The sequence below is a fragment of the Chaetura pelagica genome, unplaced genomic scaffold, assembly GCF_000747805.2.
Source record: "Chaetura pelagica isolate M959 unplaced genomic scaffold, ChaPel_1.0 scaffold391, whole genome shotgun sequence".
Classification (NCBI taxonomy): Eukaryota; Metazoa; Chordata; class Aves; order Apodiformes; family Apodidae; genus Chaetura; species Chaetura pelagica.
The window spans coordinates 1531185-1548350 of record NW_009952047.1 but is presented as its reverse complement, the minus strand read 5'-3'; the positions used below and the strand labels follow the sequence as shown (position 1 = coordinate 1548350).

The 17166-nt window shown below is 44.3% G+C and overlaps 1 protein-coding gene across 1 annotated transcript in view; it reads left to right on the top strand.

Annotated features, from left to right (window-relative positions):
- Positions 1-16242, top strand: part of MUSK (muscle, skeletal, receptor tyrosine kinase) — a 56467-nt gene extending 40225 nt beyond the window's left edge. Inside the window, exons 10-17 of the mRNA XM_010002915.1 lie at positions 1265-1440; positions 1823-1846; positions 4879-4967; positions 5302-5461; positions 6713-6902; positions 8163-8354; positions 13354-13502; positions 15566-16242. Coding sequence (XP_010001217.1) covers positions 1265-1440; positions 1823-1846; positions 4879-4967; positions 5302-5461; positions 6713-6902; positions 8163-8354; positions 13354-13502; positions 15566-16242 — 1657 coding nt within the window. The remainder of the gene's footprint in view (positions 1-1264; positions 1441-1822; positions 1847-4878; positions 4968-5301; positions 5462-6712; positions 6903-8162; positions 8355-13353; positions 13503-15565) is intronic.
- The last annotated feature ends 924 nt before the right edge of the window (positions 16243-17166 follow it).

Below are 17166 nucleotides of genomic sequence, written 5' to 3'. Positions count from 1 at the left end.
TTCCTGCCTGCCTTCCTGCCTTCCTGCCTTCCTTCCTGCCTTCCTTCCTGCCTTCCTTCCTGCCTTCCTGCCTTCCTTCCTTCCTTCCTGCCTTCCTGCCTTCCTGCCTTCCTGCCTGCCTTCCTGCCTTTGGGCGGGCGGGAAGGGTCGCACGCCTGTGAGGGGGGAGAGGGGGAAGGGGAGAGTGGGAAGAAGCAGGTCAGCGAGCACCACGGGATTCAGTTGCCATCCCAGGAGGCGCCATCGCTGCAGGAGCAGCGGAGCCCCGATCAGGTGAGAAAAGCAACACATGAATCCAAACTTGTCTCTGAAGAACCTTCCTTCCTTCCTGCCTTCCATCCTTCCTGCCTGCCTGCCTGCCTTCCTTCCTGCCTTCCTTCCTGCCTCCCTCCCTCCCTTTTCTCAGATATTGCCTTGGCCTTCTTCACAGTTTCCATTCTAAGGAACATTTAAACACCTATAGCACTTGTCAGTGAATGTTCCATGTCATATAGAGGTAACACATTAGGTAGGAGACAGTTAGTCCTGCCTTCCTTCCTGCCTCCCTCCCTCCCTTTTCCCAGATATTGCCTTGGCCTTCTTCACAGTTTCCATTCTAAGGAACATTTAAACACCTATAGCACTTGTCAGTGAATGTTCCATGTCATATAGAGGTAACACATTAGGTAGGAGACAGTTAGGGCTCTTCTTTTACCAGGCTCTGTAAGGGTTTTGCCGCAGGCAGCTGACAGACAACAAAGGGACTGAAAGGGGTCTGTGGAGAGAAAATGATGAGTGATTCTGTGAGATTAAAAATATAGATGAATATTTATTTTAAGAAGATAAAGCATTGTAGCTCACCTCCTGTCTTTAATAGATGACACTTTATTATGAAATTTATAGAGACTCTTTACACTCTTTACTAGAGACTTGTAGAATGTACTGACAAGTGCTAAAATAACTCCCATATATGATGTTTATTATTAGAAGGTGTCAATAAATCTGTAGGAAAATGTGGGAACAAACTCCTTACAGACTATGACGTGTGTTGTGTTTTGAGCATAACCATGCTTCATTAAAAATCTAGCTTTGTGGGTTTACTAAAGGAAGCTGTTACATTTTATAAGAGTTTCCGTTATGGGCCAGACAGACAGGCTTAAAGAAGTATAGCTCCTTTAATGGATTTCTGTCAGCCCACATAACCCCTGCCCATCACTGCTGAGTGCAGTTGTTATTACCAAGCCATTGACTGCTGTATCTCACTGTTTTTTGCAAAATAATGTAGAGAGAATTGCCTTGCTGTAAAGGATCTCTACTGCTTTAAGGAATGGCTCTCAATGGAGGAAAACTCTCAGAAGGGGATTTACAAGCCAGGGCTGATGCTGCTCACTCTTCCCGAATGCAACAGGCTGCCCAGCCTGCACCAGGACCCCAGCGCCTGCACCCACATCCCGTTCTTTGGTAAGGTGGCACACACTGTCTGTTGTCCAGAGAGCTGTGTTCCTAGGGAGGGAGGGGGGAAGGGTGCAACTCACGGTTTACAAATAAAGTTAGGGTGAGGGCTGTCTTGTCAGTGACAGCCACTGTTTGCCTGTCTTGTCTGACAGGGGTGTGGGAAAAAGCCCATGAGCAAATAAAGCCTGCCTCTTTATTGAGAGGGTCATAACAGCCCCATTGCCAAAACTAGTCTTGATGATGGCAAAATTGCCATTCAGGTGCCATTGCAGAGAAGCAAACCTTTTCAGTGCAGATAGGAGGGAACTTTTTCCCATGCTCCTAAACAAGCATCCAGTCATATCACATTCTGGACAACCCCTCCTTAAGTTGTCTTCTCTGTTTACAGATTTTAAGAAGGAGAATATAACCAGTAAGTAGACTACTCCAGGCTCTATGTTTCTAGAGTTTGGCATGATACTCTTTGTCGAAGATGCAGCTTGCACAGCATTTTTCTGTTTTGCTCTGGTCCTGGCTGGCTGGATTCACGTTATTACCAGAGAATGCCCAAGCTTTCACATTCAAGACCTTGGGAAATACATTTCTAGCTCTTCAGGGCTTGAGGAGAATGTGGGCTGGTAACTGCTGGGGGTCATTAGAGAGCCATGGTGCTTTTAGGTGATAATGCCTCTAGCTGTTCTGTTTTTTTTCTACCTATTGCTTCTAATTTTGCTTTACCCATATTAGGTATTTCTGTTACTACGTTATAGGCTGTCACTGACATGGTTATTTATGTCAGGCTGGCCCTGCAAAACCTAATTGCCCAAAAGGCAACAGTACTCTCCTTCAGTCATCTCTGAAGTTTGTTCATTACCCACAGCAAGACCCAGCCATCTGCTGCAGAGCTAATGTGGCTTCTGTCTGCGTCTCACCCTGCTGCTGGTCACATGCTGAAGCACTTCTAGGTTTTCCAGTTGATGTGCAACTGCAGCTTAAAGCTCAGACACTGAACTTGTCTCATTGGAGCATGTTTCTCAGTCCCATGTTTCTGAGCAGGCCAGGTCTGCACCTTCTGCATCGGGAGAGAAAGCGAAGAAAGTGAAATCAAGATTTTTGGAGAATTTTCTTTAATGGCAAGGCCTTGGCTCTACCCAGCCACCCAAATCTCAGGTGCCCAGCACTGTACACCTGGGAGATGAGCACTTTAGCATCCTGTGGGTGCTCCAGAATCACTGCCCAATGCTTCCAGCACATGGCTGCAGCCGTGCAGGGAAATAAGCAGGAGTGAGGGATGCTGGCAAATAAGTGGTGCATTCACAGGATGGTTTCAGCCTCCCCTTGGATGTTTGCAAGTTCAGGACATAGCCTCTGTCTATTGTGTAACAGTGTGACCCTTTTGTTCAGCTATCACAGTATTTTTCCACAGGGGCTTTGCCTAGATGCACACCACTTGGTCATGAATCAGGGAGACATAACAGTCACATTTTAATTGTATTGTCACATTATTATTTTTTTTAATAATATAATTTTAGAGTCACTGTTATGTGCACAAAGGTTTGGGGAGCATGAACGGAACCATTTTCTAGCTTGCCCATCAAAGATACTCACTAAAGCCCAGTAAAGAACCCTCATTACTCCCTCTGTCCTCATTGTAGCAAGACCATGTATGAGAGCATCTGCATTTTCCAGGCCACCAATAGCTGAGGGGTGCTTTCTTAGGGTGTTGCTGTTGACCCTAAATCTCTCCACGTTGCTTCTCTAAGGTGTCACACCAATGTTTATTTCAGATCTTTGTAAAAGTTCTTTTCATGTTGGTTACTAGCTCAGTCATGAGGCAGGTTTCAGGCATTGCTTTCTTCTCCTTTCGACAAAAGACATTTAAAGTGCTTGGCTCAAACCCACAGCTATGTTCTAGGCAAGGTTAACAAGATTCTACACCTCTGCAGAGCTACAGGTGCTGGTCATGTGGGGACTGCTAGGTTGTTGCAGATGTGAAGCACAAATTGGTAGCTTACATATCAGTCGAAGTCCAAGTTACAGCACTTCACTTTGAATTTTGTGACAAGTTAAGTGCACTCAGTGTGGCCATTCCTATGCTGAGGTGTTTTAATGTCTTGGGCAGCAGGACTTGAGATGGTGTTTGAACTCACCCACCTGGGGCAAATGTCACAGTGGTGTTTCTGCCTACCTGTGTGTAATGTCTGCTGCCTGGGAAGCTAAGGGTCTATAAAGGACTTGTAGCTGCAATGCTGAGTGCAGTGTGTGAAGCAAGAAAAGAGCAGATCTGTCTTCCCTTGATGCATTTACAATGTTCTTGCTACAGGAGAAACAGGACAACCTGTGAGTTTAAATTGAAACAAATAGCCTTTGTGTCAAACTTAAATCAAAACTTAGACAAAGCTTTCATGAAGCTGAAAAAGATTTTTAGAATGGGTCAGGTTCCCTCCCTTTGTCTGAGCTGCAAGTTTAAGAACATAATAGAAAATATAATTACAATTATGACAGCAGTGTTTCCTGGCTTGTTAACTTACCTGACAAGGTTAATAATGCAGTGAATGCTAATGCATGATGTCGACCAGAATGTGAGCTCCTGGTCAGCAGAGATTGGGTAAGATTAGCTAGCATGTGCTAAAGTGTGTACGCCTGCATTTCCTCTCCTCCTTCCTGCTTCCTAGATTATGCCAGCACACACTAAACTGTCCTGTGAGGACAGGTGGTGTCTGCATTTATGTTTTGGGAATGCAGTTCTACAGTAAAATCCTATCAAGATTTTTTGCTTGATTTTTTCTGCAGCTGGGGTAAGCTGAACTAGAAAGTGAACTAGACATTCTTCATGATAAAGAACATTATTTTACACAGACACTATTCCTTCAGATCAGTAGCTGCCTTCAGTGTGTGGTTTCCATGTATGCTGGAAACCACAGGCTGTTTCCAAACATCCAGTCTCAGAGAACAAGCACTGCTCAGAGGCATGGAGGAGGGGTAGCACTGTGGGACATTACGAATCCCACTCCTCTGCTGCCTACCACAAGAACGTGGGTGTCTTCCTGTTAGTGCCTGTGTAGGAGTGTTGGTTGGGTATCATGCAACCAGTACAATTTGCTTTCTGCCTTGGCTTGGTGTGTTTGGCTTCACTGTGGTTCTGCTCTGCACTTTCTGTGTGGAAGTGCTTTGAACTGGGTAGATGCAGTTCAGCCGCCACAGGCGTGTGGCCTGTTTTCTCAGTCTGGAAGTGCTCCACTTCCCTCTTTGGAGTTTTACCAGGTTTGGTCTTACGTATTGAGCCAAAATCCATTTAGGTGTGAACAAGAAGCTAAGCAGCTCTCTGCCTGCAGTTGTCTGGTCCTTTTATGCACTTTGAATTTGCTGCTAATTGCTATGTGCTCTCATGAAGTCCACTCTTGTGAGTCCCAGCAGCAGGATATGGTCTGAGATGCCTTGACCCCATATTTTTTTTCCTCACAGGGACTTGCTACAGCGGCAATGGACAGTTTTACCAGGGCTGGGCCAATGTCACGGCCTCTGGCATTCCCTGCCAGAAGTGGAGTGACCAGGTGTGCATCCGTGTGAGACCAGTTGAACGCAGTGCCGTGCTTGAGGTCTGCTTTTCCAGTTTCCCAGAGCTGGCAGCCTGGTCCCAGTGGAAGGGCTGAATGCAGGGAACAGGTTGCCTTCTTTCTTGGTTTCACTTGTGTTTCAGACTCTGTTCCTATTTCAGTCTGCAAGTTTCCCTTCCCCTGGCAAGATGCACTCTCTATCATTCTGGCAGTCTACTGAAAGGCTATTTAGCTTCTGCCTCTCTTTGCATCTTTGCTTTGTTTTGTTTCGGTAATACCAGCAGGAAAAAATTATACTGAAACACTAATCCAGTTTTTTTCCTCCCCCAAGGCTCCCCACTTCCACAGGAGAACTCCTCAGGTTTTCCCTGAGCTGTCTGATGCTGAGAATTACTGCCGCAATCCAGGAGGTGAGAACGAACGGCCCTGGTGCTACACAAAAGACCCATCTGTGACCTGGGAATACTGCAGCGTGTCTCCTTGTGGAGATGGTAGGCAACTGCAATTCATGATTTCTGCCACGGTGGTTGTTTTGGGGCCATGCAAGGTGGTTGCATCCTGAGCGATCATGGCCACACGGATCTGTTCTGTCTTCTGGATTTGGCCAGTACTGGTTCTTCTCATAGATTTGCTCAGCATCTTTAACCAAAAGATGTAACATGCACATTAAAGATGAGAAAATGGAAACAGGCAAATTGAGCACCTTGCTGCAGATTATATCAAGGCCAAAGGATGAAATAAAGTTTCCTGTGATATTATGAGAAATGGACTTGCCTGTGTTTTGAAGGGAAAGACAGGTTTCAGATATAGTTTCCAAAGTTATTTTGCTTCTGATTAATTTTTTTTCAGTAATAAAAAACAATGAAAATAATGAAAAATGAATCTGAAAAAGACAGAAATACTGCTCTCTGAAGTTGAAACTTAAGTCTTTCTGTTGTTCTGCTGTTCCGTCTGCTCTTGCTCAGAGTACAGAAAAACTTTTTAAACATGTTTCAACCAAGATGCACAGTTTCTGGATCTCAGTGTTTGGAAACAGACAATGTTGCTTGCACAGAGAACAGGGTTGTTATGTACTTGAGGTAATATAAGTCAGTGTAGCTGGCCTTAAAAAGAATAGTTTAAATTTCTGTTCTCAGTCATTGCATGTAAAGTTGAGCATTTTTCTAGAATGTCTCAGAATGTACTCATCAGGTGGCTACCTGAATATTTTTTTTTTTCTAAAGATACAGCCAGGTGCATTTTACACTAGTTTACCATGTTTTCCCAATAAAGACACTGAGATGCATATAGAAGGCAAGGGGATATTTCAGGAAAGTATCACTATGTACTTGTTCTTACACTCCTCACAGCAGATTCCTCTTAGGACACATGATGCATTGTGGTCCACTGATCTTTCCCACTGCAGATATTACTGTATTTGAATACTGCTGAGACCACCAGATGTGATCATCCATCTCTAACTCTTGAAAACTGGTTCCTTACCAAAACTGTTTTCCCAGCTGAAAGGGAGTTGTGTCTTGGTCTTTACCAGATCATGAGTTTTCACACTTGGCAAGCAGAAAAAGGTTTAGCTTCCTGTAAAACCTGTGTGTCTTACCTAGTATGGTCCTCTCATGCAGTTTTATGGTTGCATCTGTAATGTCAGTAATTCCCAGGACATCAGGATGACTCCATAAATACTTCTTAGAGAAAGCCCTATAAACTAGCAGAGCCGTAACTTTCTGATTTTGTTTGCATTTCAGCATCGTTGTCACTAGGAACAAGAAAACCAAATGGAGAGACTCCAAATCTCCCTGCTCCTCCTCCCTTTTCCCCTACATACTCCATGACTGTTATAATCTCAATGATCTCCAGCTTTGCTCTGGTTATGATCCTTGGTATTGTAACCCTGGTTTGCTGTCGTCGGCGAAAGCAGTGGAAGAACAAAAAAAGGTAAAGCTCAGGACTTAACTGAAAGCAACAAATGCTGCTTTGAAAGAGAACTTGCCTGTTTCTGAAAGCATAATCTTGTGAACACTTGGTAGGGGAGAGTAGCCCTCCCTTGGCCTGTGGCAGCCTACTGCAAGGTCTGGCAAGTCCCTATGGTAGAGAAGAAGGTGGTCTGGTGTTTTTTTTGGGGACATGCCATGACACCTTGCTGCAGGGCTCTTTCAACAGCCCTTCTGTTCCAAAAGGAGCACAACAGCAGGCAGGTTGTATATGCTGGGGTCTTGACGACTGAACAAAAAAGGGCACAATCTGGAGTGTATGAGTGTTGGGGTAGCAGAGCATAATGTTAAAGAAATAATGCAAATGTAATATTAATAATAAAATGCACAACTAATAGTCAGTTAGTTGGCAGAGGCCAAACATTTAAATGCTAGCAACTTACTTATGAGTAGGCCTTATACTAGATCTAAAACAATTATTAAAATAATACCTAGGCAAAGTGATACAGTAATTGCAATTATCTAAAAGTAACCTGAGGTGTTTAAGTTCTATAATTTAATGGTGAAAGATTTCTTAATGTTTGAAGCTGGCTAATGAAGACACAGAGGGAGTTGATATGTCCCACCTTTTATGGCTACAGCTGGGTGTTCCCTGTCTCATTTCTCAACCACTTGAGAAGGCATGCCCACTGGAGAGGAGAAGGTCCAGCACACTTCCTGGAAAAGTGTACAGGAGTCTCTCCGATCAAAGATAGGACCAGGCTTTTACAGAATAAAGTGGATTGACTGCTTTATTTAAATATTTAGCTGCACCTCCAAAACCCCTCATTGGAGAATAAAAGGAAACCAGTGGAAAAACCCAAGAATACCCTTTTCCCACCATGCAAGCTCTTCTGTTTATCTGTTTGTCCTTATTTTGTGTCCACTGGGCTTCATGTTCTTCAACACTGAAGAGAAGCTGGTGGTACAGACGTGAATTTGGCCTTCTGTTTGCACTTTCAAGGTTATTACTGGTTCAGAGCTTGCTAGGCCCTTTCCTTTTCCATGGGAATCTTTCCACTCTAGGCCTGAGTCTATAAAACTGAGAGACAGAGAGCAATTGAATCCCAAAGGGAGACCAAACCAGGCACACTAAGGTGGAGCATATACCATACACCTTTTTTTTCTGTCCTGGAAGAAACCAGCCCTGAAAGAGACGTGGGTAGTTATCTCATGGTTGGGGGCTGTGCACACACTGACCAAAAAAACTGCTCCATCATTTCAGAGAGTCAGAGACACCAACGCTCACCACTCTGCCTTCTGAACTCCTCCTGGACCGGCTGCATCCTAACCCGATGTATCAGCGGATGCCCCTTCTCCTCAATCCAAAATTGCTCAGCCTGGAGTATCCCAGGAACAATATTGAATACGTGCGAGACATTGGGGAAGGAGCATTTGGGAGAGTCTTCCAAGCAAGGTAAGTGGCCTGTTTGTGGGTCCTCTCTATCTGCAGGTACCTGGGAAAAATTGGCAGCTGGGCAGACGCTTATCTGGGCACTGGAAATTCATTCACTTAAACCAAATCAAATGCGTGTGTACCAAATGGTACACTCAGTCTTGAATAATTGTTTCTATTGTCTGCTACTTCCTGTTGATATTTGTTCAATTTTTGTCACAAATGTCTCTCCTGTTCTTCTCTCTAGTAGATGCAATGTCTTACTTACACTCCAAAGTCTGGTGTAAAAGCTTAGCTAAATTTATCATCAATGTTTTTGCCAAGATTATTGCCTGTGACATGTGACCTATTGTGAAATTCTTGCATTTCCTGGTATTTGTGAGTTGTCAGTATGTGGTGTCCTCCACTATAACACCAGCACTGGCCAGTACCCACCACAGAGGACAATATATCATGCTACAGTTAGGTCCTGACCCAGTTTCTATTTGATTCAATGGCAAAATCAAAAAATTCCCTAGAAATCCAACCCACTTAGGCAAACTTTTTTTTTTTTTTCCCCATTTAGTCACTGATTTTTTTTTTTTTCTTGGAATTTGCTACCATTGTTGCCTGTTTGAAATTTAAGGTATTAGATGAGATCTCAGTTCTGTTAAATCTCATGGGAGAGTAGATCATACACTTCATATGTGAAAAATATTTCATTGAAAAACCCAGAGATGAACCCAGTCCTGCCTAGACTGAAGTGGATGTAGGGCGACTTGTTAGCCCTGACAGAGCCTGTAATTTCTGCCAGTTCTGGTCTCCTTGGAAAATCCCATCCCCAGATTCCTGGAAGTGGACACATGATCTAGTTTCATTGTTACTCAGGATTATTTTCTTTGTCCTTTACAGTCAACAAGTCTGGGATGTGGCTGATTTTTACCTGTATCTGGTGTAGTATATGATCACCGCAAAAAAACACAGGGAACACCAGAGTCCCACCAGGGGCCAAGACCTACCTGGTGGGACTGCTGCCATTTACTTGAAAGACCAAAGATACTCCTTGCAAAAAGCAATCATAATTGCAGATATTTTTAATGCTTATAGTCATGCTGTTGATGTGTCTGCTAGGAAATTAGTAGCATGCAGGTTAAATGTATTAGAGCAGAGAAACAATTTCCAGAGCTATGATGGTTTTTCTTCTAATAAAGGGATGCATTTTTCCAAATACAGAGAGAGCTTAAAATAAAGAAGTTTCAGGGGTGCGCAGATGCTTAGCCTTGAATGTTAGCCTGGATGGCAAAGCCAAAAACATCTGAGCTTGAAACTAGAAACAAGCTGTGGGGGCTGCACCACAGCTGTGCCCAGGGCACAGCACGCCAGCCGGCACAGGGGCACAGGGCAGCCCTCATCCCAGCTCCAGCGCAGTGCTCAGCTGTGGTTGTCAGTGGAAACTGGGAGAAAAAGAGGAGAAGAAGAAAATAAAAGCATTCCATCTTCTCAGCCAGTATTTGCAAAGTGGAGGGTACTGTACTCAGAGAAACATCTATTCTCAGTGGCTCAGGGAAGAGGCCACAAAAATATTGCTTCTGAGGGGCTTCCTTATTTTTATTAGTATCTCTATCAGAAGTCTCTCTAAGACCTTACAGGGAACATTTAAGCCACTGGCATTTCTGTACACTGCTGACAGATCATTGCAGACTGTTGATACAGTTGTGCCAGCTGTGCATCCCTCCAGGTTACTGAAGCTATCACAACTTAAACCATTGCCTTCCTGTCTCAGATGGATAAAATGTTCCAGTCTACATGTGTTGAATGGACATCTTGAGCTAAGTTTAGCAAGCGTCTTACTTCTCCTGTTCTCGTGTTTCTCCCCCTCCTGTAACTACAGCTCTGCACGCAGTGCCAGCAATGTCTTTGCCAGTTGGCTTGCTGTGACTCCTGATTCAGAGTTTACTCACTCCTAGGTCAAGCAACATGTTAGCACAGGAAGTGTCTGGCTATCATTTACCAGCTTCTCCTGAAAGGCTGCCATCTTCACTGGGCAGCTTCACACTGTGAAGGATGAGGAAGTAACCAGTTACTCTAACAGATGGCCTTAAGACAAGATTCAGTACCTGGCTCAAGTTTGTCCCAGCTGAGTCGTGTTGGCCAACTGAGGATCCTCTCCCTCTGGGTCATGGCTGTGCTGGCCCCACATGTCACCAGAGCACCAGTCCTGTGCAGTTCAACACAGACAAGCATGCGAGCATTCTCCCACAGCAGGAACTGCATGGTCCATGCTAAGCCTGATACCCAGGATTGCATAAAAGGCTGCGTATGTGGTCTTTGCTAGCAGGCCAGTAGACCCCCACTGAAAAGGCACAGATCATTGTCTCTGCATGAGACAAGGCTGTCCCTAAGGTCAGAGTTTCTCTGGTAGAAGTCTTCTCATGTTATTTCTAAGTGCAAAGGTGTTTCCTTAACCTGCTGTCTCAAATACAGCTGAAAAACAGTGTGGATGTTAACAAAAAAACCCCACAGCAAAATGAGCCCCTGACAATTCAGAGCACTCTCCTGCCTGCATTCAAATATCTCCAAAAGACTGGGTAAAGATAAGTCTCCACCAGCCTCAGTAGATGTTAATTCTATCATTTAATGACCTAACAGTGTGATGCTGAGGAAGATCAGGAACTGGATACAATCCAAATACAGATTCGAGCTGCTCCTCAGTTTTTTCCCTGCAAATGACCTGCAAAGAAAAAATGACTAGAACCTTAAAGCCAAGCACTCTCTGTAGGTAGGCTTGGGGTAAAATCCATGACTGCACTGCTGGTTGCTTCTTTGAATGGCAGGTACCTAAAAGCCAAATGCAGCCAGTGTTTAATAAATCCATTGATGGTGAAGAGCAAGGACAGCTGCTGTCCATCCACTGCACAAACAGTGGACCTTTCTACTAAGCACTTAGAAAATCATGAAACCCATGGTAATTTCTGTTGATTCTTCCCAGTTCTTAAAGAACCTATTTTCTAGAAAAGACTTTATGGTTTGGCCTGCTGCCTGCATTCTCCTGGTGAAGTTCAGAAGCAACAAGCTTCTCATTGCTCCCCAGCAGATGTGCCTTTGTCCTTTGTGTACCCTGTCTTTTGGGTACCAAAGGTGTCAACTTCAAGAGCTCTGTACCAAGACTGCAAACAGAGTCTTTCTGTTCCAGATTGCAGTGATTCTCCTACATCTGCTAAGAACTAGGCTGAAGAGTAGCACATGAGTTACCAAGAGTTAAATGACTTGCTGTTGCCTGAAGGACCATTAAAAGGCTTTGTCCATCTTAATCTCAGTTAAGTTACATTTAGACTAGTTTACGTTACAGGACTTCAGTGAAGAGTAGATAGATGGGTTTACTTCAGGCTTTAGCCTGGCATGATTTTCTCCCTCTGAAGCATGAAAGATGGAGCTGTGCCTGCCCCTGCTTTGACACTGCACTAGGTCTGCTAGCCAGTGATGAGTGGTAATGTACAATGAGACTGTTTGAAAGACATAAAGGCCCTCCTCTTTTTACTAGTAAATGCTCTACTGGTTTCTTCAGGCTGGTGCTGCTGACTTTCTTGAGTGCTAAGATTAGACAGCAGCTGGTAGGTGCAGGTACTTCTCCTCTCCTACGAGACTAGAAACTTTCTGCCAGTACATGGGAAAAAAAGGAAGGCATTTTGCTGTAATGGAGGCAGGGGCAGACAAGTGTGGAGACTGCTCCTTTGCTCCAGCGTGCCAGACCTCCTTTGACGAGTGCCTCTGCTGTGATCTGGCCACCTGTGAGATTCCTTTCTCCATGGGCACTCTGCCATCTTCTGACATTTGACATTTATAGCATCCAAGTGCATCTGTTGGAACTGCCATTTGTCTGGAGTAGATGCAAGGAAGCTGGAAGTTTGCTTTGGAAATTGGAATCTTCTCCTGAGGCTACTGATCAGTAAAATAACCTGTCATTTGAGCAACAGGAGGGCAGCCAGGCTGGAGCAGTAACATGAGATGCAAATGCACACCACTCTCCATGGGCTCTGTCTGACCACCCATAAGGAGCATGTTTGAACTACAGGATCCACAGGAAGAATTGGTGTGGGCAATAAAATGCACATCTGAGTTTTGATGTATGTTTGAAGAGTGGAGGTTACTGTTTTCTGGCAACAGCTACCCTAAATCTTTAGCAAGCCCATCTAATTAAACTTGCTTAGGGTGCGGTGACCTGTGGATAAGAAAACAAAATGAGTCTGTGACTGCTCTAAGTTAGGAAGCTCTTTTTCCTATGGATGTGTGTCTCAAAGCTCTAGCTGAAGATTCATCAGTGTCTTAATATGGATGTATTCATAAATTACCCTGTTATTCAGACAGGGTGCATGTATGCTTTGTCCCTTCTGCTCTGTCATCTGTTTCCACAAAACTTGCGTAAGTTTAACATCTCCTAGACCTCAGCTCCACTATGTTAAATTCAGCTGGAATTAGGTAATGAATGTATAAGTTGTTGTATTTCAGGCACATACACGTGTTAAAAACAGTGACAAAAGGCTATTTCCCTTACAGACTTTCTGTAACTTTTGCTTTCAGTCTTACAGTAGCAAGATGTACCAATGTCATCCTTGTGCCAGGTATGGGACAAGACACAGTGAAAAGAGGCTCTTTCAACATTTTAATATAAAATATTTTTCTTTTTAGCTCTGGTCATTACACTATGTGACCTCCAACCGAGGAGGAGCTCATTGCTTACTAACCTGTTATTTATCTATCTGCCTGTCATGGTCAAGAGTTTATATGCAGAAAGAGCAGTGATCAAAAAAAGCTATTCTAGATTAAATCCCCATGAACTAAACATTATGTCTCTGTACTACGTGATGCAGATATGCCTGAGAAGTGAATATGGTCTTTTATGTTCCTTCAGTCAGTGCTGGGGCCTTCCCCCCCATTTTTAATTTTTTTAAACTTATGTCAGCCCCTCTTTTGCTCCAGAAACAGAGCCTACATTTGGTGTGCATCCGTCACTGATATCTTCCTTTTCTCTCTCTCCTTGCAGGGCTCCAGGGCTGCTGCCATATGAGCCTTTCACAATGGTGGCAGTGAAAATGCTGAAGGAAGAAGCATCTGCAGACATGCAGGCTGACTTTCAGAGGGAGGCAGCCCTCATGGCAGAGTTTGACAATCCGAATATCGTCAAGCTTTTAGGTATCTCAGTGAGGTGCCCATGTACAGAGCACCACCTTCAGCAAACTGCTGCAGGGTTGTTGCGGGTGCAGGAGTGACCACACATACATGACTGGTGCTTCATGCAAATGGCAGTGCTGGTCATGTTAGCAAGAAGAAACGCCTCTTGCAAAAGAAGTGAGCTTTTTTATATGCCACTGCATTCTCTGCTAAATTGTCCACCAGAACAAGCCTCAAAATGTAGGTCTGATGCTGTGGCCTTGATAGGACAGTACATTGTAATCAATCCTCCTCCTCCTGCATTATGTATCAATTTGATCATCTTGCTTACAAGCTCTGCTTCCAGTTTAGTAAGATGGGCACAGATGTCTTACAGGAAAGGCATGAGCTTCCTGGAGTTGGGATTTATTTTGTGGATACTTAAAAAAAAACAGGCATAAGCCTGTTACTTTTACGGCTCCCGCTTACTACTGTGCTGTCTGAACACACACCAACAAATTTTTAAAAAAGTAAGCAAAGAAAAGACAGTTGCAAAAATGGTCTCTTCCTCCCTTCACAGCTGAAAGGAACCCCCAGTTTATTGGGTTTTTTAGGAAGTCTTGATGCCACAGCTTGGCTAATAATTATTAGCCATTATTCTATAAAGAAAACTGCCAACCAAATTTTATTTCAGCAAATTTTTATTATTTAACTGAAGTAGATGTTGCTAGTCACCTTCACAGGGCAATCTTACTCTGAGCAGTTGTATGCAGCTCTGATTGAACAAGCAGCTGAGATCTTAATTTATTTCAGTAGGAAGCTTCACACAGTTTGAAAATAGCTAAATCCCCGTTTGGGGAAACCTGAGCTGATACAAGAACTTTGTCTGCAGAAAAGCAGGAAATGCCCCAAACTCAAATAAACATTGTGTTTACTGTCAACACATTTTAAGTCATGGCAAAGGTACAGCAGTATATCAATTTCACATTCTGAGGGTGTGGAGAAAACAGCCACATTGTTGAAGACAGCTTAGATGATAAAGCTCTCACACACACTCCTCATGCTTGTCAGATCCTGATCTTATCACACAGAGAACAGCTATCTGTTTTTCCTCAAAGATTCAAGTGTTAGGTCATCAACAAGAATTTCAGATTTCACAATAAGTTGCATTATCAATTGCTAAATGATGGCTGTAAGAAAGCAAAACACATACATTTTAAATGCTGGCTTTTGCTGGTTGGCAATTTAATCATAGGCATCCAAATATTTTTGCCATGTATACTCAGTAAAACTGGTGGGAGTGGGGTCCTATACTGATGCTGGCCCCCAGTAAAGTTGGTGTAGGGCCAGGCATGTGCCCGTAAGTGGGACTAGGTTCTGCATCTATCAGATATGGCAAATATCTCCTTCATGATGTTTGGTTTTTCCTTGTCTTTCATTTTTTAGTATCTCTTATGCCAAAAGTAATTTTTGCAACTAACTCTTTTTGTGTGAGTTATTAAAAAAACCCAAAACACAAAGCCAACAACAAACCACAACCCAGAGGAAGTTGTAGTAGGAATGTCTTTGCATTTTAAGTGTCCCACTCAACCCTTGAACAGGCCCCTTGTGGTTACTGCTGAAGTCTTCCTAAATGTGTGTAGCTCCTACACCAATATCAGTATGAGTACAATTGTTACAACCAACTAATTTTAAAGATACCAAAATCAGAACTATAAAGGTTGAGTCTATAATTATGTCTTTCCAGTTGCACCTGGGAAGAGGCAAAACTTCTGTTAATACCAACTCAAGCAGGACCAGACTCTTAATCAAACATAGATCCACAAGTCTATCTTTTTGTTGGGATGTTCAGACAAATCAGGCAGGCACATGACATGCTGACATCTCCCACATAGCTCTCAGCATTAGAACGCTGCTGGAAGGTTTCAAAGACAGAAAAGGGTGTATGCAAACCTGATGATCTTTGCATGCTTCACTTTTCTCTTTGTCCCTTCCTGCACTCTTCAAAGTCTCCCATCTGTGTGTTTTTTGATGTTTCTGGTTTTGCACAGCAGAACCCTTTTGGCTCCCCAAATGACCTGCATGGTGCATCTGTTTTTTTCCAGGTGTGTGTGCTGTTGGGAAACCGATGTGCCTGCTGTTTGAGTACATGGCCTACGGGGATCTCAATGAGTACCTGCGCGACCGCTCGCCCCGCAACCTCTGCAGCCTGGTGCGCAGCAGCCTGGAGGCGCGGAGCCGCCTGCCCAACCCGCTGGCCCTGTGCTGCACCAGCCAGCTCTGCATCGCCAAGCAGGTGGCTGCTGGCATGGCCTACCTCTCTGAGCGCAAGTTTGTCCACCGGGATTTGGCTACCAGGAACTGCCTGGTAGGGGAGAACATGGTGGTCAAAATTGCCGATTTTGGTCTCTCGAGGAACATGTATTCGGCCGACTATTACAAAGCCAATGAGAACGACGCCATTCCCATCCGCTGGATGCCACCTGAATCCATTTTCTACAACCGCTACACCACAGAATCTGATGTGTGGGCCTATGGGGTGGTGCTGTGGGAGATCTTCTCCTATGGCATGCAGCCCTACTATGGGATGGCTCATGAGGAGGTCATCTACTATGTGAGGGATGGGAACATTCTCTCCTGCCCAGACAATTGTCCCCTGGAACTCTATAACCTGATGCGTCTCTGCTGGAGCAAATTGCCTGCTGACCGGCCAAGCTTTGCCAGCATCCACTGCATCTTGGAGCGCATGTACGAGAGGGCTGTGGACACCCCATCTGTCTGAGGAATGCACGCAGGGGGCCCCTCTATGTTCGCCCATCCAGACGGACGTGTACCAGTCCATGGGCCCCTGAACTTCACACAGAGCCTCACTTTAGGGGGTGGAGAAACAAAACAGCTAGGTTCTTCTGCCAAGCAAGAAGCGTGGACTGTGCTCCAGTAGGGTGGGCTATACCTCCCTGAGTGGGACTGTGCCTCCCAAACAACGAAGCTGACCCCTGGGCCACCAAGCCAGGACTCCTTGGATTGGTGAGGGTACTGGTTGTGCTAACTCAGTACCTATATTAGGCATTTCCAGGAGCACAGAAGTCCCCGGGGAAAGCAAACCAACACTTCACTGGTGAGGCTTCCTTCCTAACTGGTCCCTCCATGTTCTTCTACATTTATGCTCCTGGCTTTTACCTGTTTCTTCCCTTCCTCATTTGTTTTTGAGTACTGTTTGTAAGAAAAAGATTGCAGAAATCAATCTTTTTGGGGATATTATTTACTATTTTATTTTTGCATACTCATTTAATTTCTTAGAAAGATTATGTTTCCTAAGTCATAAGCCACTTTCTTTGTCCTTTTCACTTCCACATTTTCACTTCCACCTCCTCTTTAATTCTCACAAACATAACATTGACAGAGTCAAAACAGGAGACTGCAGGACCACCGGCAGTTGCCTGTGTCTCATGTTACATGGACAAGTAAACTCTTGTCAACCACAAAGCCTTACATTTTCAAAATTGGGAAGTCCACAGTGAGGTTCATTGGATGTTTGTTGAGATCTCACTCAAAAGCTTGCCTGAAGCAATTCATCCCATCTTTCCTGCCTTCCCATGCAACAAGGTCATTTGGTGCTAAGGGCAAAATTCCACCCGAAGACCTGGAACCGCACCTGATAGGTCTCCAAGGTGTTTTTGTTTGCTTCTGCCTGAAGTACAGCCCT